Here is a 22,831-nt window from a genome sequence, read left to right as displayed (position 1 = left end):
TTTTGCACTGAGTCAATTCCTCACGCTGCTGTTTCCAACGTCTTATCATCGACTCATTAAGACCAAGCTCCCGTGCAGCAGCTCCATTTCCTTTTCCAACAGCCAGATCAATCGCCTTCAACTTGAAAGCTGCATCATATGCATTTCTCCGTGTCTTTGCCATGATGAGGGTGACAAAATGACTGCCGTATTTGAGAGCGCTCGATTTAATCTAAACAGTAAACAAAAAAGTTGTTTGACCTTAACCCGTTCGGCAATTTCATTGGTGTAATGAAAGCTTCATGCCGCCAAAAAACTGAGCACGTCACAGAATGTTTTTTTGGATAATTTTTTTTTTTGAAAGCGGGAAAAATCCATATATTAGCCGCGTCATTGTTTAAGCTGCGAGGTTCAAAGCCTGGGAAAAAAGTTGCGGCTTATAGTCCGGAATTTACGGTAGGTATCTCCTACCTCTCATCAGCTTCATCCTGTCCTTCTACATCAAAGCGCAACCTCTTCAGGGGCTTGGGGGCAGAGCTCATATCCAAACTCCTCTTCAAGGACCTATCACTGCTGTTCACCATCGCATTGATCTTCTGGAACTTATCTGAGGTCTGCAGAGGAAAGAAGACAGAACATAATTTTAGTGCACTGGACACAATGCCCATTTCAGGAAATAATATTTTCCACTATGTTGATGAAAATGATCACTTACTCCAAACGATTCACCGATCGATACCAGGATTCTGTGGAGAACAAAACACAGGGGGAAAAAATAAAAAGATAATGATTCATATCATTACAGAATATTTAATTTTTTTACATTTACTAATTGATAACGCATACATTTTACAGACATAACAAAATAGGAGAAAAATTCACATAAAATTTGCTAATATCTTTGCCAGTTTGGAACTGAAACATCCAGATAATGAGATGTGCCTCAGCTATAAAATCGGTTCATTACTAAGCGCATACAAAACAAGGTCCTCCCATTGAATCAGCCTGGTTCATGGGTGGTAGGGTACTGGCCTGGTACGTGGGGTCATGACTGGAGACATGCGTGTTGGGCTCTTCATGGGAGAGATATAGACGTTGTTGCTGCCAGGCACTCTCAGGGGGGAGTTGGGGAACTTGTAGGGGCTGCGGGGGATGTGTGGGATGGGAGACAGTGTGGGGGGCTGGGGGAGAGAGACCGGAGGGAGTGTGTCAGTACAGAATACTAGAACATGACGTAGGCAAGCATTTTGAACCTGCGTGTGAGAGATCAGAACCATGTGAAGTACGTTACAGTGCCACATGGGGAAGCTGACTGTCTCACCCTGGGAGAGGCGTACTGCAGGATGTTCGTCTTCAGTTTCTGCATGAACACCAGGTTGTAGAAGACGATGATGGAGTCATACTGGCCCTCCCGGATTAACACGTGCTTAAATGTCTGCAAGAAAGACAGGGAGATGAAATGTTCTGCATCTGTGGTAATCCTTCCTCTCATCTGACTTAATAAAGCATGCCACAGCCATATGGAGCAAGTCCTTTTCAGTCCCTCGTGTCTACACTACAGCTCCACAGCAGGAGTAGATTGTTCGTACCCCTGTGTACTCACCTCTTGGTTGGTGTTGGGCATGTTTTTGTAAGCAGTGACGATGGTCTTGAAACGCAAGTCCACGTTCTTCACCTTGCATATGGCGTACATGGCTGACATCATCAACTGTTTGGGGATAAAAAGCCACAGGTGTCAAAGTTGTACATGATCATGTATAGTGTTTTGATCGCATGTCCAAATTGCATCATAGTACGTGTGTGAACACAGCACAGTACCTGGTCCAGGTGGCGGTCTCTCATCAGTTCATACTCATTCTGCAGTGTGTGCTGGAACAGGGTCCACATGATTGGCTCCAGCTCAGGGTGAGAGGTCAAAAGTTGTGTGTACAGCATCTTCAGCCTCATGTAGGCCAGCCGGTACACTACAGGAAGAACACAGAGAACGAGTTAGAAACCGGGTTACAAAGACAGACAACCAGTCATACACAAACAACAACCCACAGACAACGACAGTAGACCAACTACCATCTATTGAAATCTTACGTTTTTTGTAGAAGAGGCTGAGAGAGTTGGACTTGGGGTGCCTAGGGGTCTGATGGGTCGCCAGGGCAGAGGGCTGAGAGGAGGGTGGGGCTGTAGATTCAGGGGCCGGCAGGGTACGGCTACTAGGCCGCACAGGGGAAAGATACCTGCCAGGGGAAAAGCAATATTAGAAAAACAATAGTACAAGCTTCAAGCAGTGAGATGGATCAGTGAAGCACATTTATTTATTAAACTATGTTCTAAAAAAAAGGTTAAATGGTCAATATCCTGGAGAGAACTTCACAGGTTTTCAACCTAACCTCTGACCAGTCTTTCCCAAAGCCCAGGGCTTTGATATCGGTTACAGTTGGTCAGTGTTCATGTGGCCAGACAAGCCCATTATCCTTCACCCTGTTCACTTCACCCAGTCACAGACTTAACATTCCACAACGACTTAGTTTATGCTTTGTCAGGGTTCCGCAAAACAACTTTGTTAAGATGCATGTTGTTGCTAAATGCAGTTACAAGAGGACAAGGCTGAAAGAGTACAGTGCTTTTTGTGAGCATTCAAGTGCAAGAGCATACCAATCCAGCTTTTTAACCTCAAATCGGTGGTTATCAATCCGTTGGGCAGAATTACAACCCTTGCGTGCCTTCCCAAGCCTGAAAGGGATGCCATTTGAAAAACAAAACAACATTTACTACTCATATCTCTGGCACTCATCCATGCTCAACAGCTTGACCGGATCTTACTCCAGCTTTGTAACATAAACATTGTAACAAAACAACGGTCAACGAAAGGTTGTGAGTGTATGACCCAATTAGGGTTGGGCAATATTACGATAGCATCGTCTATTGATGATGATTGACATACATCGTCGATGATGACATTGAGAAGTGACAAATTGTACCAATTTCTGTGTTCATGCAAGCGACTGATTGAATGAATCCTCACTTATCAGTATCTGCAATTTGGCAGTAAGCCCAGACCTTGTTTTGAGAACAAAAGCTATCAGTTTCAAGGTCTCAACATAGAGAGAAGCAGCCTCGTGAGGTATTGGTCGATCACATGAATGAAGCAAACGTTAACCAATTATGAATAAGCTAAATCATGCAAATTTGACTTATTTGCAGTATAAGGGAACGGGACCGCCCCGTTCAAAAGTCTGACAGACGTTCACTATGGTGCATTAAGTTTGTTGGAACCTCTCCAGCGGGCTGACAAACAATTATTAATTTAAGATTGACTTAGAATGTTCCTGTGTAAGAATTTCCACAACAGCTTTCTCACAATGAATCTAAGTTCCATCTGAAGAAGTTGTTTGAATTAGAGGTATACCGATTATGATTTTTCAACGCCAATACCGATTATTGGAGGACCAAAAAAAAGCAGATACCGATTAATTGGTCGAGATAGATAGATAAAAAAAATATAAATGTGTTCATTCAGTATTGTTGTAATTGTCATTATTACAAATAATAATATTACAAATAATGACAATTACAACAATACTGAATGGACACTTTTATTTTAACTTAATATAATACATAAATAAAATCAACTTAGTCTCAAATAAAAAATGAAACATGTTCAATTTGGTTTATATAATGCAAAAACAAGGTGTTGGAGAAGAAAGTAAAAGTGCAATATGTGCCATGTAAAAAGCTAACGTTTAAGTTCCTTGCTCAGAACATATGAAAGCTGGAGGTTCAATATTCCCAGTTAAGAAGTTTTAGGTTGTAGTTATTATGACGCATCGACCATTTCTCTCTATACCATTTGTATTTCATATACCTTTGACTATTGGATGTTCTAATAGGCACTTTAGTATTGCCAGCCTAATCTCGAGTTGATAGGCTTGAAGTCATAAACAGCGCTGTGCCTCAAGCATTGCTAAGAGCTGCTGGCAAACGCAGTAAAGTTTGAATGAATGCTTACGAGCCTGCTGCTGCCTACCACCGCTCAGTCAGACTGCTCTATCAAATCATAGACTTAATTATAATAAAACACACAGAAATACGAGCCTTAGGTTATTAATATGGTCAAATCCAGAAACTATAATTTTGAAAAACGAAACATTTATTCTTTCAGTGAAATAAGGAACCGTTCCGTATTTTAATCGAACGGGTGGCATCCCTAAGTCTAAATATTGCTGTTACATATCACAACCTTCAATGTCATAATTATGTACAATTCTGGCAAATTAGTTTGGGCAGCCTGGCTCGTTGCAAACTGTTGCATATACCCCGACTCTGCTTGCAATGAACGCAAGAGAAGTGACACAATTTCCCTAATTAATATTGCCTGCTAACATGAATTTCTTTTAACTAAATATTCAGGTTTAAAAAGATATACTTCTGTGTATTGATTTTAAGAAAGGCATTGATGTTTATGGTTAGGAACATTTGTGCAACGATTGTGCTTTTGTTAAATCATCACCCGTTTTGCGAAGTAGGCTGTGATTCGATGATAAATTAAACAGGCACCGCATTGATTATATGCAACGCAGGACAAGCTAGTTAACCTAGTAATGTTGTCAACCACGTGTAGTTAACTAGTGATTATGTGAAGATTTTTTTTAAAATAAGTTTAATGTTAGCTAGCAACTTACCTTGGCTCCTTGCTGCACTCACGTAACAGGTGGTCAGCCTGCCACGCAGTTTCCTTGTGGATTGCAATGTAAATCGGCCATAATTCGCATCCAAAAAAGCCGATTACCGATTGTTATGAAAACTTGACATCGGCCGACCTCTAGTTTGAATAGCCTAAAAACGTAACGTAGCCATGGGACTAGGGCTGACCCCAATTATTCGACTGGTCGCTTGTTTGGTCAATAGGCTGTTGGTCGACCAAGATTTGTTTTAGTCGAGCATTACCGAAAATATATTTTATGAGAGACCCATCTCATTCACGGCCATCTCAGTGAACTAATCCATTGATGAGGCAGAGACCAATCTATTGCAGAGGCTGCGGGGATGGCACAGTCCAAGGGAGTGTGGCTGCATAATGCATGTCTCCCTCCAGAATGCACTCTCCCACCAATTTGTGCACATTCATTGTTTCATAACTTCATTGTGTGAATTGTTTGCGTTTGATTTAATGCTAATTCCTAATCTACAATGTTTGTTTGGTTACGGTAATGTCTGTTAATGCATTCAATATATTATATTATTCCTTTTAGCGTTCTCATTGTCAGAGGGAGTGGACACGTTTGCAGGAGCGCACAACCTATGCTACACCTGCGAGAAACAAGTTTTGGTTTATTTCATTATTTTTATGAGTTTGGTCAATTGAGGAGTTTGGTCAATTTAGTCATTGTATTTTGTTTGGAGCGCTCCTGTCAATGATGAGTAAGGACGTGCACCTGATTATGCATAGAAGTAGACCTATAGAATACCTGGTCTGCGCACAAATGTAGGCAAATAAATGTGTCCATTTGGGGATATGATGGTATTTCTGATTGGCTTAATGCACCACCACTAATGAGCTGTGGAGCTTCTCAAAGTAATGTTTTCTTCACCTCAAACAGCAAGCAAAGTCTGTTTTTACAACCATTGAGAATTTTTTTATTTCACCTTCATTTAACCAGGTAGGCCAGTTGAGAACAAGATACAAGATAAAGCAAAGCGACACAGTTACACATGGAATAAACAAACGTACACTCAATAACACAATAGAAAACATCTATATAGGGTGTGTGCAAATGAGGTAAGATTAGGGAGGTAAGGCAATAAATAGGCCATGGTGGCGAAGTAATTACAATTTAGCAATTAAAAACACTGGAGTGAGATGTGCAGAAGACGACTGTGCAAGTAGAGATACTGGGGTGCAAAAGAGCAACAACAACAAAAAATAACATGGGATGAGGTAGTTGGATGGGCTACTTACAGATGGGCTATGTACAGGTGCAGTGATCTGTGAGCTGCTCTGCCAGCTGGTGCTTAAAGCTAATGAGGGAGATATGAGTCTCCAGCTTCAGTGATTTCTGCAATTCGTTCCAGTCATTGGCAGCAGAGAACTGGAAGGAAAGGCGGCCAAATGAGGAATTGGCTTTGGGGGTGACCAGTGAAATATACCTGCTGGAGCATGTGCTACTACAGGTGGGTGCTGCTATGGTGACCAGTGAGCTGAGATAAGGCGGGGCTTTACCTAGCAGAGACTTGTAGATAACCTGTAGCCAGTGGGTTTGGCGACGAATATGATGCGAGGGCCAGCCAACAAGAGCATACAGGTCGCAGTGGTGGGTAGTATATGGGGCTTTGGTAACAAAACGGATGGCACTGTGATGGACCGCATCCAATTTGCTGAGTAGAGTGTTGGAGGCTATTTTGTAAATGACATCGCCGAAGTCGAGGATATGTTTGGCAGCATGAGTGAAAGATGCTTTGTTGCGAAATAGGAAGCTGATTCTAGATTTAATTTTGGAATCGAGAAGCTTAATTTGAGTCTGTAAGGAGAGTTTACAGTCTAGCCAGACACCTAGGTATTTGTAATTGTCCACATATTCTAAGTCAGAACCATCCAGAGTAGTGATGCTGGACAGGTGTGGGTAGCGATCGGTTGAAGAGCATGCATTTAGTTTTACTTGCATTTAAGAGCAGTTGGAGGCCACGGAAGGAGAGTTGTATGGCATTGAAGCTCGTCTGGAGGTTTATTAACACAGTGTGCAAAGAAGGTCCAGAAGTATACAGAATGGTGCCGTCTGCGTAGAGGTGGATCAGAGAATAACCTGCAGCAAGAGCGACATCATTGATGTATACAGAGAAAAGAGTCAGCCCGAGAATTGAACCCTGTGGCACCCCCATAGAGACTGCCAGAGGTCCGGACAACAGGCCCTCCGATTTGACACACTGAACTCTGAGAAGTAGTTGGTGAACCAGGCGAGTCAGTCATTTGAGAAACCAAGAATGACAATAGCTCCTCAATGTTTTTGGAAAATCTTTCCTTTCGATAACCAATGTAATGCTCAGAGCTAGTGGAAACATAACATAGGCCTACTTGATTAATTCTTATCCCTTGAGCAAATAGCCTACAGCGTTGTCAGTCCCGAGCTCACTGGCACAGGAAACTGAGGGCTCAGTTAATAGTTGATCCAATGTTTCAAGTTTCTTGCAGACAGGCAATGCGTAGCCAATCGGATTTATAGAATTATTTTCTTCTTTTAAATCAGGATATTTTTTTTACCTGCAGGCTGCAATGTTTTTATTTCTTGGCTTTATAGGCTATTTGTACATAGTTGGAAATAGATCGATTAACCAAATGAAATTGATTGAGATACAAAGACATTATTATAAATGAAATGAAACTGTTCCACGAAAATGTGCATGTGAAAACCATAACTGGCACACATATCGGTAGAAATGGTAAGATAAATTGGCATTCCACATGAGAAAGTTTACCGACTCCTTGTGTAGCCTATTACCGGCAACTTCAGGAGAGTAATGGCAGAATCTACAAAAGCCAGTAGGAGTGGGAAGAGAATGGTCGGGACATCTTCAGTTCTCACTCTTCTGGTTATCTTGATCTCTGGCTCCCTCTTGAGTCATTTGTGTCTTATTTCATCAAACAGTGGGCTTAAACCATCAGACAAGCTCAATGCATATATAGTTGATTTTATTTAAACACATAGGGTGTGTCTATATATGGAAAATATGTTTTCATTTACAGTAAAATAACTTTTCCACTCAGATTTTTTTTTTTTTATACATACATACATACATACATACAGTGGGGGGGGAAGTATTTGATCCCCTGCTGAATTTGGACGTCTGCCCACTTACAAAGAAATGATCAGTCTATAATTTTAATAGTACGTTTATTTGAACAGTGAGAGACAGAACAACAACAAAAGAATCCAGAAAAACACATGTCAAAAATTTTATAAAATGATTTGCATTTTAATGAGGGAAATAAGTATTTGACCCCTCTGCAAAACATGACTTAGTACTTGGTGGCAAAACGTTTCTTGTAGTTAGCCACCAGGTTTGCACACATCTCAGGAGGGATTTTGTCCCACACCTCTTTGCAGATCTTCTCCAAGTCATTAAGGTTTCGAGGCTGACGTTTGGCAACTCGAACCTTCAGCTTTCTCCACAGATTTTCTATGGGATTAAGGTCTGGAGACTGGCTAGGCCACTCCAGGACCTTAATGTGCTTCTTCTTGAGCCACTCCTTTGTTGCCTTGGTCGTGTGTTTTGGGTCATTGTCATGCTGGAATACCCATCCACGACCCATTTTCAATGCCCTGGCTGAGGGAAGAAGGTTCTCACCCAAGATTTGACGGTATATGGCCCCGTCCATCGTTCCTTTGATGCGGTGAAGTTGTCCTGTACCCTTAGCAGAAAAACGCCCCCAAAGCATAATGTTTCCACCTCCATGTTTGACGGTGGAGATGGTGTTCTTGGGGTCATAGGCAGCATTCCTCCTCCTCCAAACACGGCGAGTTGAGTTGATGTCAAAGAGCTCCATTTTGGACTCATCTGACCACAACACTTTCACCAGTTGTCCTCTGAGTCATTCAGATGTTCATTGGCAAACTTCAGATGGGCATGTATGTGTATTCTTGAGCAGGGGGACCTTGCGGGTGCTGCAGGACTTCAGTCCTTCACGGCGTAGTGTGTTACCAATTGTTTTCTTGGTGACTATGGTCCCAGCTGCCTTGAGATCATTTACAAGATCCTCCCGTGTAGTTCTGGGCTGATTCCTCACCGTTCCCATGATCATTGCAACTCCACGAGGTGAGATCTTGCATAGAGCCCCAGGCCGAGGGATATTGACAGTTCTTTTGTGTTTCTTCCATTTGCGAATAATCGCACCAAATGTTGTCACCTTCTCACCAAGCTGCTTGGCGATGGTCTTGTAGCCCATTCCAGCCTTGTGTAGGTCTACAATCTTGTCCCTGACATCCTTGGAGAGCTCTTTGGTCTTGGCCATGGTGGAGAGTTTGGAATCTGATTGATTGATTGCTTCTGTGGACAGGTCTTTTTTACAGGTAACAAGCTGCGGTTAGGAGCACTCCCTTTAAGAGTGTGCTCCTAATCTCAGCTCGTTACCTGTATAAGACACCTGGGATTCAGAAATCTTTCTGATTGAGAGGGGGTCAAATACTTATTTCCCTCATTAAAATGCAAATCAATTTATAACATTTCTGACATGCATTTTTCTGGATATTTTTGTTGTTATTCTGTCTCTCACTGTTCAAATAAACCTACCATTAAAATTATAGACTGATCCTTTCTTTGTCAGTGGGCAAACGTACAAAATCAGCAGGGGATCAAATACTCCCCCCCCCCGTGTGTGTGTGTGTGTATGTATGTGTGTGTGTGTGTGTATGTATGTGTGTATGTGTGTATATATATATATATATATATATATATATATATATATATATATATATATATATATATATATATATGCAAACACTCAACCATGAGCACACGGAGCCTTCAAAAGAACTCCGGGACAAAGTTGTGGAAAGGCAGATCAGGGGTTGGGTATAAAAAGATTCAAAAGGCCTTAAATTAAGAAGTGGAAGGTGTATGGCACCACCAAGACCCTGCCGTTTGTCAAAACTGGATGACCAAACAAGTAGGAGACTGATCAGAGAGGCTACCAAGAGTTCAATGGCAACTTTGAAAGAGAGACAGGCTTTTATTGCCAAGACTGGTCAAAATGTGCATGTGATAATATCCCAAGCACTCCACCAAATCTGGCATGTATGGTAGGGTGGAAAGAAGGAAGCCATTACACAAGAAAGCCCACCGTGAATGCAGTTTGAATTATGCAAAACAACACTGGAGCTTCTGTAGCCATGTGTCAAAAAGTTGTGTGGTCTGATGAAACTAAAATGGAACTTTGTGTCCTAAATGCAAAGCGTTACATTTGGCGCAATCCCAACACATCACCCAAAGAACCCGATCCCTACCGTGAAGCATGATGGTGGCAGTATCATGTTATGGGGATGTTTCTCATCATCTTATCAGGATAGAAGGGAAAATGAATGGAGCAATTTACAGAAAGGTCCTTGAGGAAAACCTGCTACCCTCTGCAAGAAAGCTGAAACGGGGACAGAAGTTCACCTTCCTGCATGACAACAATGTCTGGGGTGTAGACTTTTTATAGGCTCTGTAAACTACATATTAACAGTCAGTCTCCCCAGATATCATCATATTTCACAATGGGGACCGTGAATAAGGTGTCAGATGAGGGTGGGGACTTACAGGTCAGCTGCAGTGTGGTTGTGCTGTAGGGGTTGGTTGAGGGTGGCAGGGGGCTCTGCCTGCTCCACTGGACCCTCCTCACGGGTCCGTTTCAGCAGCTCAAACAGTGGCGAGTCCTGGGGAGAAACACATGGAACAGCATTCATTAGACAGGCACTACAGCATTTCACACATGCACCGAAGCACTACAAACACAACACCAAGTAATACCAATTTCATGGAACTTGTTCCTAAAGCTCATAATGTCATAATCAACACAATGTACCTAAACGTTATTACATTATACCTTCATTATTGGCAATGTATTACATTATAAATGCAAAAGTTATTACATTAATCAGCAGCTATTACATTATTGGCATTTTATAACATCAGTTGCTACAGGGTTAACATCCCATCCTCATGCCACTGGTGATATTGGTTTTGACCTTTGGAACATGGACACTCCCTAAGCCTCTATGTATTAGATCTTATCAGACACACGTAATATTCAATTCAACTATATTCATATCTGTACAAAAGGGTGGGTGTGTTTATGAAAGCAGGCCTACATGGTTATTTACGCTAAGACTTCACCAGGAACTACACAGCAAACACTTTGTTGTTCCCCATGCTATATGCAACATAAAGGCACACAAACTTCCTGTGGCTGTTTGTCAAGCTGCATTTTGGGTCAAAACCAAAAGGTATGACATTTATTGAACACTCACATGCACGCCCACACTTGCACACAAATAAGAAGCATACAGCACAGCTCTGTATCGAGTCAGTGAAGCCGCACCTAGTCCCATGCCTCATCTCATTAGTCTGCAGGCTCAGGCTTGCCATCAATGGAACCTTCCCCTTCCTGTCGTTCTGAGGCAGCTGCTTCGGTGACGCCACTGACTCGAAAACAGCTCAAGAAAGTACACTGGGCTCTGGGGCTGACAGGAGAGTATGACTTAACTGATTCCTTTCACCAAGCAGAACCAAATGAAGACATGCTCTTAGATATAACAAAATAAAGACAAAATAATACCCTACTTACATTTCATTGCTTGATATATATGTGATATTTTCATGAGATCCTGACAGAATGCTAAGGGCACAAAAAACAAGCTAACACATATCTAGAGTTACTTCAGCCTGAGGATATAAAGGGTTAAAGATTACATTTTCAAAACAAACATCAAGCCGAGAGAACGAGAAAGAGGGAGAGAAAGTGAGTGAGAAAGACTGTAGGTGAAGGGGCCTACATTGCTAAAGCTGTCAGATGTGGGCCGGCCTCGGAGGCGTGGTGGCCTACTCCTCCCAGTGTGTAAGCAAGCAGTCGGTTAAGCTTCAGTCTAAAGGTAGAGCTTCAGAACAGAAGAGTGACTCCACTGAACTTAAGGCTGCATCACTGGTGGACAGGCAGGCTGCAGCAGAGCCGCTGTCCGTTTCCAAGTGTAGGGTCAGTAGGAACACCATGCCCCCAAGGGCTGCAGCAGGAAGAGACTGGAAGAGGGCTGCCAGAGGCAAAGCAGGAGGCCGGGAGAGAGGGAGGGACCCAGAGGGGCAGCAGAAAGCCTCTCAGCTCACAGACCCGAGGAGAGGCACATGACTCACCCCTCTTTCACTGGAGCAAGGAACACCACTGACTCTAGAGCGAGAGAAGAAACTCTCCAGACTCAGAAAAGACAACCTCAAGGCTGTTCACAAGAAGACCACAGGACATAAAAACAGACCTGGGATCTGACACTAGATACATCTTACTCCTGCCAATGGATTAACTGAGAGGACTTATCTTTTTGGATACTAGCACAGGTATTGACGGAGTTACTTGCTGTTCTTTTTAAAACGCTGGGCTTTCTGGAAAAGCAAGTTGATGGGGGTATTTGCATGAGAGCACATTATTATGCTTAAAAACCATTGGAAAGAATGAAAGTGATGGTGTACTTTTATGCTTGGGGATGAGGCTAAAGCTTACCTGGAAATTACATAGATAACATCAACAGATGTGTACCCCTGAAAATAAGGAAACTTATTTTGTACTCTATTCTTTGGAATTATCTTGTACAAGTGATCTCTGCTTTCCACAGAAACTTTCCCCATTTTTGTATTGACATTCATCAACACTCCCATCGTCCAAACCCTACACCACTCCTCCCGAAAGATGTATAACAGCACTCTAGAGACTGATGGCATCAGTTCTCTGGGCTTGAGCCAAAACAACATGAGCTGCATTAAGAGTGATGGCTTCAAGTACACCATGTACACCTCAGTATTCAGCCTGGTCTTCATAGTCGGGTTGCTCTTCAACATGGTCGCAGTCTACATCTTTGCCTGCACCCTGAAGCTGCGCAACGAGACCACCACCTACATGATGAACCTGGTGGTGTCCGACCTGCTCTTCGTCCTCACCCTGCCCTTCAGGATCTTCTACTTCATCAACAGAGACTGGCCGTTCGGCAGGGTGCTCTGCCAGCTCTCTGTCTCCCTCTTCTACACCAACATGTACGGCAGCATCCTCTTCCTCACCTGCATCAGCGTGGACCGCTTCCTGGCCATCGTCTACCCATTCCGATCACAGGCGCTGCGGACAAAACGGAACGCCAAGCTTGCCTGCTGTGCCGTGTGGGTGTTGGTGCTGTCTGGCAGCCTGCCGACGGGCTTCCTCCTGGACACCACCTCGCTCAGAAACGAAAACTCCAATTCCTCCGTCAACTACTGCTTCGAGAACTTCTCCAACAAGCAGTGGCAGTCCAGTCTGTCCAAGGTGGTGGTCTTTATTGAGACAGTGGGATTCCTGATTCCGTTGTTACTCAACGTCTTCTGCTCGGTCTCGGTCCTCCAAACACTGCGCCAGCCCCAGGCCATCAGCCGAGGCGGCCAGCTCAACAAGACAAAGATCCTGAGGATGATCGTGGTTCATCTCCTCATTTTCTGCTTCTGCTTCATCCCTTATAATGTTAACCTGGTGTTCTATGCACTGGTCCGCACCAAGCTGCTGAAAGGCTGCATTGTGGAGTCAGTGGTAAGGACAATCTACCCTATCACCCTCTGCATTGCGGTCACCAACTGCTGTTTCGACCCAGTCATCTACTACTTTACATCTGAGACCATCCAGAACTCCATCAAACGGAAGTCGATGGCAGTTCGCAACAATAGGATGTCAGTGGGGCTTCAGACGGACACGCTGAAGAGCCAGAGCACCATGCAGAACAACCTGACAACTCTGAGAGAAAAAGTACTTCACAACGAATCCACTGTGTGACGTCACCACCCGAAGGTGCCACCTTGATGAGGCATCAATATTTCAGATGACTCAATTGTTGGTGCAACACACCCAGATGATCTAAAGCAAAAGATGGGAGATCGGTGGTCTGGAGTGGATTCTATAAGAACCTTGGCATCACAGGAAGCAAGTGCAGTTGCATTAAGGGTACCCACTAAGTCCACTGACTCAGCTCTGAGTGTTGTCGTGTTAAGGGCAATTCCACGGTAACAGTGACACTAACCAGGTTTCCATTCAATTGGCGAAAGATTTATGCAAATATTCGAAACATCTGCACATTTTCCCACCAGTGGTGCGTTTCCACCAAATGAACTGGTGGATAGATAGTTATCTATCTCTCTGTAATGCCATACTGCACACAAAATGTAATTTCTCTTAATATTCATGAACTGAATAAAAATCTAAAAAGTTTAAAGTGTTTCCATCGCATTTTCAACTCTACCGATAGTGGTCACAAAAACTGTTGCGTTAAATAGCAAATGTGTCTACTCTGGTCTTGGCACTTGCGCTCCAGCCAACAGCTCACAGAAAGTGCGGTTAGGCTGTGCGGGTAGGCTAGTCTATGAGATTATTCTGGATAAGAGCGAGAATATTTTTGTAATAACGGCAGTCAAGCAACAGTCATCATGTCACCAGAATAAGAGCTGCGATATTTACTGGAAAGAAGCGTGAAGATCAGGGTGCACTTTCACCACACTGAAGTTAATCATTTATTTCATCTGTAGCCTAATAAAACTGCATGGTTTCCTGAGTCCTAGTGGGAGGACCACACACACCATATTATCGCGACTCCAAGTTTACTTCGATATGGTTATTATATAAACATTTGCGCTTGAAGGCATTTCCACTGCCATTTCTTGTATAATTAGTTTTACAGACAGAAAAAGATCACCACGTCGAATGAACATATTAAAAAGAAAAAAAAAAAGAAAAAAATTGGCAGAATGACGACACACACCACAGTCCGTCATTCTGTTACCAAACTTTGTATCTGCACGGTTCTTCAAGTAAATGTGTTTTTGTAAAATGTTCGGTGGAAATTGTTAAAAGTAGTCCTTGTGCATAGAGTTGTATGGTTTGTTTAACTTGGCAATCATTGGTTTTTGTTTGACAAACATTTGAAAGTGAAAAATATGAGTCTCAATGTCCCTCTGTTACCATGGAATTGCCCTTAAGTATTGCATCAATAGCGATGTTGGCTGTCAGGATTGTCCTACATGATACAGGTCTGGGGGGGGGGACCCTGGAGTGTGGTGCTACAGATTTACAAAACAAAAAGTGTGAACATTTACCCACAACACACTTTGTGACTTGTCAAACAGTGACTGAGGTGTCTAAATGTGGCTCTATTGAAAGACTTTATACAAGGCAGTGGTCAGTATTTTCCCTGCAACTTTAAAGTACAGAATATTGTATAAACTAAAATAATGAAATAGCACTTTAGAGAGCAACACATTTTAGTTGCCCCCCCCCCCAACAGTGATTGTGACACCAATAAAAAAATAATGAAAGCAAACAAGTCCTCATCTATTTTGTTGAGTCACCAGAAGTGAACAGACGGTGGTAAATATGTATGATATTACCCAGGTTTACCTTTGCACGCCACATATTGATTTGTGGGTAATAAACAGAGTGAGATATTTAGGGCATTTTACAAAGACATGTGGTTATCAGTCCTTCAGGTTTATGGTACCACCTCACTAGCGTAGCGATAACGTTCTCCCTTGCTCATATTAATCGTACAACTGAAAGACTAAATAGCTAGTGCACACAGAAACCACCTCAAACCATTGCCAAGCATGACAAAGAACGTCTGGCTAGCTAATGACAACTGAGTTAAGAAGGATTTGTTTGCTGTTGATACAGTTCATCATGTATGTGTTGAATTATTGTTTAATTAAGTTGGAGTGTCACACCATAACTAAATCTCGCCTTCGAGACCATAACATTGAGTTCAGGGGGTGAAACAAAAACAAACTGAGTAAGAAAGTAGATTTAAGTCTGATCTAATGGATTACTGGGTGGCTATTTTACAACAAAAAATTGAAATAATGTATATTTGAGAAAACCAAAGAGAATAATGCAATAAACACATTCTGGCCCTGTTGAGCAACATAGAATAGCTAGACTACCACAGCCAAGGGCTGCTACCTGAAGAAAACTGTACTTCGACAGCATCAGCCATGAGGGAAATGTGAGAAACATCTGGGCTGTTATACAGCCAGAAAACAGAGGTATGTGAAACCTGTGAAACTGACTAACTATGCCAGTGGTAGGTGGCCAAAATGTACCAAAGTCAACCAAAGTGAATTCAACAATTATTCAACACGCAATGATTATGGAAAAGAAAAACAGCTCAATGCTGTATTTTAGGGCATCAACATCTTATTCATATACTGAACAAAGATATAAAAATGCAACATGCAACAATTTTACTGATTTACAGTTCATAAGGAAATCAATCAATAAGACCCTAATCTGTGGATTTCACATGACTAGGCAGGCACACAGTCATGGGTGGGCCTGGGAGGGCATAGGCCCACCAACTTGGGAGCCAGGGACACCCACTGGGGAGCCAGGCCCAGCCAATCAGAATTAGTTTTTCGCCACAAAATGGCATTATCACAGACAGAAACACTCCTCCGTTTCATCAGCTGTCCAGGTGATGACTCTGTTTTTCTCTAGACGATCCCACAGGTGAAGAAGCCGGATGTGGAGGTCCCGGGCTGGCATGGTTTCATGTAGTCTGCGGTTGTGAGGCCGGTTGGACGTACTTCCATATTCCCTAAAACGACGGTGGAGGCAGCTTATGGTAGAGAAATTAAGATTCAATTCTCTGGCAACAGCTCTGGTGGACATTCCTGCAATCAGCAAGCCAATTGCATTCTTCCTCAACTTGAAACATCTGTGGCGTTGTGTGACAAAACTGCACATTTTAGAGTGGCATTCTATTCTCCCAAGCACAAGGTGCACCTGTGTAATGATCATGCTGTTTAATCAGCTTCTTGATAAGCCGTCCACCTGACAGTTGTGGCATATCTTGGGAAAGGAGAAATGCTCACTAACAGGGATGAAAATACATTTGTGCACAAAATTTGAGATAAATAAGCTTTTTGTGCGTATGGAACATTTCTGGGATATTTTATTTCAGATCATGAAACATGGGAATAACACTTTACATGTTGTGATTATATTTTTGATCAGTATAGATTGGGTTTTAACTGGGTAGTTCTGTTCAATAATTTTTTACCAAATTGTTACATTACAGCCTTATTCTAAAATGAATTACATTTTTTTTTTTTAAACCTCAAATCTACAGCCAACAATGACAAAGCAAAAACAGGTTTAGAACTTTTTGCAAAAAACGGAAATATCACATTTACATAAGTATTCAGACCCTTTACGCCGTACTTTGCTGAAGCACCTTTGGCAGCGATTACAGCCTCAAGTCTTCTTGGGTATGACGCTACAAGCTTGGCACACCTGTATTTGGGGAGTTTCTCCCATTCTTCTCTGCAGATCCTCTCAAGCTCTGTCAGGTTGGATGGGGAGTCGCTAAACAGCTATTTTCAAGTCTCTCCAGAGATGTTCGATCGGATTCAAGTCCATGCTCTGGCTGGGCCACTCAAGGACATTGAGACTTGTCCCGAAGCCACTCCTGCGTTGTCTTGGCTGTGTGCTTAGGGTTGTTGTCCTGTTGGAAGGTGAACCTTCGCCCCAGTCGGAGGTCCTGAGCACTCAGGAGCAGGTTTTCATCAAGGATCTCTGTACTTTGCGTCATTCATTCTACCCTCAATCCTCACTAGTTTCCCAGTCCCTGCCTCTGAAAAACATCCCCACAGCATGATGCTGCCACCACCATGCTTTTCCCTTAGGGATGGTGCCAGGTTTCTTCCAGATGTGACGCTTGGCATTCAGGCCAAAGAGCTGAATCTTGGTTTCATCAGACCAGAGGATCTTGTTTCTCATGGTCTGAGAGTCCTTTAGGTGCCTTTTTGCGAACTCCAAGCAGGCTGTCATATGCCTTTTAATGAGTGGCTTCCGTCTGGCCACTTTACCATAAAGGCCTAATTGGTGGAGTGCTGCACAGATGGTTGTCCTTCTGGAAGGTTCCCCCATCTCCACAGAGGAACTCTGGAACTCTGTCAGAGTGACCATCGGGTTCTTGGTCACCTCCCTAACCAAGACCCTTCTCACCCGATTGCTCAGTTTGGCCAGGCGGCCTGCTCTACGAAGAGTCTTGGTGATTCCAAACTTCTTCCATTTTAGAATGATGGAGGCCACTGTGTTCTTGGGGACCTTCAATGCTGGAGAAGCGTGTTGGTACCCTTCCCCAGATCTGTGCATCGACACAATCCTGTCTCGGAGCTCTACGGACAATTCCTTCGACCTCATGGCTTGATTTTTGCTCTGACATGTACTATCAACCGTGGGACCTTATATAGACAGGTGTGTGCCTTTCCAAATCATGTCCAATCAATTGAATTTACCACAGGTGGACTCCAATAAAGTTGTAGAAACATCAAGAATGATCAATGAAAACACCTGAGCTATATTTCGAGTCTCATAGCAAAGGGTCTGAATACTTATGCAATCAAGTTATTTCAGTTTTTTTTTACTTTGCGCTTTGTCATTATGGGGTAATGTGTATAGAGTTAAGAGGATTTTTTTCTTCATTTAATCCATTTTAGAATAAGGCTGTAGCGTAACAAAATGTGCAAAAAAGTGAAGGGGTCTGAATACCTTCCGAATGAAACGGTAATACCAGTGCACTCATGTAGGAGACTGCACTTTTTGTAAAACACAAAAGGGCCAGTGGTGTATTGGAGGCTATACGCAGGTATAAAAACTTTTTGTTATGGGCATTGCATATACTCACTTAATCCCCACTGATACACATCAAAGTAGTGTAGTGGAGGTATATGACTTACCAATTATGTAGTACATTAAAGAAATCATGCACAAAGTAACCTACACAATCGCAAGTGCATGAAATATATTCACGTGTGCCGCACACGGCCTCGTTTCTGCGGAATATCATCTGCAGGCAGCAAGAGCGCTCAACTGGTTTTGGCATGGAGCAGCTCACAGAAGAATGACATTGGTAGCTGGTGGGGTAGTTATGAAAGACGTTTCAACGTACGATATTTACCAGTAATTGCAAACTAAGGCAACAATGGGTATGCAAACCAGGTATTGAAAAAGTTTAGTCCTAAATCTTGGTTAGTAGGCTATTTGTGATGTCCAATTCAGTCATCATGCCTGGTTTGCATCAGAAGCGTAGGCATGGGTGGGCACAGGCCCACCCACTGGGGAGCCAGGCCCACCCAACCAGATTTGGCAAAAATAATATAAACTCTTCCCAGACCTCCAAAATGTTATCCTGGTGTAGTTTAAGCATTGTTGTGGACTTGGGAGAAGAAATAAAGTGAAAATTGGATTTTTCACACAGGGTGTTTTCCTTCACCGGGGAGGCTGTTTGGGAAATTATAGGAAAAATGTTTGAATACCCATTTCTCCAGGCACCACTGCATAGGGCTGATGGAAAGACAGCAGTCGCACACAGCATGATGTTAAAGGATAAGCAGTCCATTCACTCTGCCACTAGGTCCCAATCACAAGAATACAAACACAACCATTAGGCTAAGCATTTCCTAATCTAAATGTACAACTAATTACAATCATGGTCTTGCATTGGACTCACATTTTTCTGGTCTCGGTTTTTACTGACCCCTCGTCCCCCTCCCGGTCTTGAAATCGGTCTCGAACACAACACTGGCATGGTACGTTGACAAACATATCTTCTTATAGTAAAGCCAGTGTTGTGTTAGAGTCCAAATCAAGACTAAGATCGGAGGGGGGCGTCCGAGTCAAGACCGAGAGGGGGACAAGGGGTCCGAGGCAAAGTCAAGACAAGAAAATTCAATACAAGACCATGATTGTAATGTTGTCAAATCTACACCACAAGTATTTCTGTGTTCATATTTCCTTTAGACATTCAGAATAGTGAGAAAATGCTGCTGAGGAAAAATAGAACCACTCTACACATTATTACTAACCCAAACATGCATTCAGAGAACGGCTAAGGATTTATAAAATACTAATTATATTACTTTCAATGATGTTCTGATTTAATATCTTGTTGTTGGATTAAGGATTAACACTGAAGAGAAAAAAAGGTCCAATAAGGATTTTTCTTCGGTGGTCTCTGGGGAGCTAAATCAGCCATTGGCTAGGCAATCAGAAGCTAGATAGAAGGCATCTGCCATTCAACAGTATTAGGGCAGAATTTTGGAGTGACAGTGGAATCAACCAATCACATTGACTTGTAATGGGTGGGACAGTTTTTACAAAAACATAAGGAAACTTCTGCCTTCTTGAAGGCCAACAGGTCTCTGGCAAAAGCGAGCAGTAGTTCTCCCACAGTCTAGCTAGCTAGCTTTTGTTGTAGGCTAGTTTGCAGCGGCTGCAGCAGGTGTTATCGAAGAGGATGTTGTTCCTAATTTGTTAGCATCACCCTTTACAAGAATAACTTAATAATCACCTGGTGAGTGGAACCGTTTTTTTTTTTTATTGCTGCTCACTTGCTGTTAACTCTCTTTGAAAATGATTTGTGTGTAACATCGCTGCATTTAAAACTTTAGTTCACTGGTTACTTTGTGTGCTGAATGTGATTTTATTTTTGCAATGGGAAGTATTCGCTGCAATGGTTGTAATAGCCTGATGGTTGTGTTTTTGGTTTCTTATGATTAGGATCTACTGGCTTTTTATGTCTGAGTGAATGAGCTGCTTTTCCTTTAACATCATGCTGTGTGTGACTGAGGGCTTTCTACAAAAAGTGCACTCTCCTACATGGAGTGCGCTGGTATTACAATCGCTTTCACACACATCCTTTGACATGTCACTGTTGTTGCTTTTCGTGATAGTGATGGCTTCAGGCTACCATAGTGTGGTTGTGGGTAGCATTATGCATGTGGGGGCCATCTCTGAGTGGCAGCCCGAAGCTCGGCTCAGCCTCAGGTCGGTTTGATTCAGTTGGGTACATTAAGTGATGCTATGTTTCTGTACTTTTTTGTAATTTTGGTACATGTTTCCCCACTGAAGGTCTAATAGCCACAGTTAACCACTACACAAACATGTCTACAATAGATAGACCATTTCCCTCGGTCTCCCCTTACGAATAGTGAGCGCGCAACTTTCAAATCATTTCCCCACTCTTCTCTACCAGCTAACCAAGGAAATTCTGACGAGCATGACAAAGTTTGAGGATATTTTTTTGACAAAAAGTAAAGAACATTAAATGTTATGAGTTAAGTAGGAGGTCCAGGTTTCAATAAGTGATAAGATATATATGCGGCCTGGCAAAATGGTTTTATGCGATGACTGAATGGTAGCTGATAATTACTGTATGAGTTATACTCCGCTGGTCTCGGGAAGAAATGACGTGTTCTCATTGTCTGAGACGGAGTCAAGACTGAGTAAAAACGTATCTGACCCCGAGACACTCGATGTGGTCTCGAGACCGTTCGAAGGTTACAACACTGCTCTCAGCTGTAAGAGCACCATGCAGTCAGTGTGAGCAACAAACAGTCCCTGCTTTCCTGATTGGTTGTTAACCCCCAGTGCCCTATCTGACAGACACACAGGGCTATCCTTCTGGTCCAAGCACACCAAGACAGTCGTGAAGAGGGCACGACAAAACCTATTCCCCTCAGGAAACTGAAAAGATTTGGCATGGGTCCTCAGATCCTCAAAAGGTTCTACAGCTGCACCATTGAGAGCATCCTGACTGGTTGCATCACTGCCTGGTATGGCAACTGCTCGGCCTCCGACTGCAAGGCACTACAAAGGGCAGTGCGAACGGCCTAGTACATCACTGGGGCCAAGCTCCCTGCCATCCAGGACCTCTATACCAGGCGGTGTCAGAGGAAGTCCCTAAAAATTGTCAAAGACTCCAGCCACCCTAGTCATAGACTGTTCTCTCTGCTACCGCACGGCAAGCGGTACCGGAGCGCCAAGTCTAGGTCCAAGAGGCTTCTAAACAGCTTCTATCCCCAAGCCATAAGACTCCTGAACATCTAATCAAATGGCTACCCAGACTATTTGCATTGCTGCCCCAAGCATAATTTCACTATAGGACAGAGGCTGGACACCAATACGCCACTGACCATCAGTCTAATGGAGTTAGAGAATTTGGATCATAATTTTTCTGAAACATACGGTAAAATGGACTCCTTTCCCCAATATCTGCTCAAAGATGACTCTTTACACACACAATTCTTGTAGCCTCCAAAAAAAATGAAAATGTCATTCAAGATTGTTTTCCTGCATGGGATTTATAATAACTACAATATACAAATATAAATAACATCTGAGGAAACTACTGAGATGTTGCACAGCTAAGAATATTAGGCTGTAGAGGTTGTAGTCTATACAGGTTGTAAGGATTGTGTAAGAGTTCCTTTTCCAAGGAACTAGGAAGGAGAGACACTTAGGATAACGGTTGTTCTCCAGGTTAACGTGGAGTAACCACATCAGCATTTCTAAAGATTCTCTCTGCCTGGAGCATGTGCTTCAGGATCTCTGACAGACACACAATAGTACAGGAGGAATTTCACTGCCATCTTCTTTCCCAGTAAATCACTGAGAAACTCCAGATAGTCCTACAGGTAGACACGTGATCCCTTTACAATACAGATGATTATCATGGAAATTAAAATGCAAATCAACCATTAACAAAAGGAATGATTATTTTCTACAGGACATTCAAGTTAATTACACACCTTACAGGCACAGTGTGTTTTAGTAGGGAGAACAGTTACTGGGATGGAAATGACCCTGAAATAACCCATGTGTGTGCGCTTGTGAGCTGTAGACTTTTCAGCACAGCTGTGCCTGCACACCGCTCTCAAAATCACCAATGTGCAAATATTTAAATACCATAAAGTACCAGACATAAAAGACGAAAGTCTATCTAATTAAATATATGGTATACCTTTCACATGTTAAACTGCTGGTACAGTATTCTGCCCTATTTTCCTTCATTTTCTCCCCAGACATGAGGGAGACAAAGCAATGAGCCGCAACTGGAAAGACCAAAGCTATCCATCGATTTGACGAACCAGACAGACGTGGTGGACCTCTCCCACCCTCTCTCCCCAACCGTACCTTCAACACCTGCTACCATTTCACCTCCTACAGCATCATCTTTCTCCTGCGGATAGCCACCAACGGGCTGGCCCTGCGCAGGTTGTGGCTCTCCCCCCCGCACCCTTACCGCTGTCTATATGGCCAACCTATCTGCTGCAGACC

At 42.9% G+C, this 22,831-nt stretch overlaps 2 protein-coding genes across 2 annotated transcripts in view; one reads left to right on the top strand and one right to left on the bottom strand.

The window, feature by feature from the left end:
• Positions 1–22,831, bottom strand: part of rb1 (retinoblastoma 1) — a 37,309-nt gene that overhangs the window by 1,598 nt on the left and 12,880 nt on the right. The window contains exons 18-25 of the mRNA XM_029700654.1: positions 10,264–10,379; positions 2,065–2,210; positions 1,798–1,943; positions 1,583–1,687; positions 1,301–1,414; positions 1,012–1,160; positions 695–725; positions 451–593 (exon numbers count right to left, since the gene is read on the bottom strand). Of these exons, the coding sequence (XP_029556514.1) occupies positions 451–593; positions 695–725; positions 1,012–1,160; positions 1,301–1,414; positions 1,583–1,687; positions 1,798–1,943; positions 2,065–2,210; positions 10,264–10,379 (950 nt within the window). The remainder of the gene's footprint in view (positions 1–450; positions 594–694; positions 726–1,011; positions 1,161–1,300; positions 1,415–1,582; positions 1,688–1,797; positions 1,944–2,064; positions 2,211–10,263; positions 10,380–22,831) is intronic.
• On the top strand, positions 11,551–13,934 carry LOC115154442 (lysophosphatidic acid receptor 6). The gene has a single exon (XM_029700655.1). It carries the CDS (start codon positions 12,398–12,400, stop codon positions 13,496–13,498), a length of 1,101 nt encoding a protein of 366 aa, XP_029556515.1. The 5' UTR covers positions 11,551–12,397; the 3' UTR covers positions 13,499–13,934.

This window comes from Salmo trutta, chromosome 19 (assembly GCF_901001165.1).
Source record: "Salmo trutta chromosome 19, fSalTru1.1, whole genome shotgun sequence".
NCBI classification, from domain to species: domain Eukaryota; kingdom Metazoa; phylum Chordata; class Actinopteri; order Salmoniformes; family Salmonidae; genus Salmo; species Salmo trutta.
The sequence above is the reverse complement of the archived record's forward strand: the minus strand, read 5'-3'. Positions and strand labels throughout refer to the sequence as shown.

Coding starts and splice junctions, on each gene's coding strand:
- LOC115154442 (XM_029700655.1), top strand. CDS start 12,398: ATGTATAACAGCACTCTAGAGACTGATGGCATCAGTTCTCTGGGCTTG.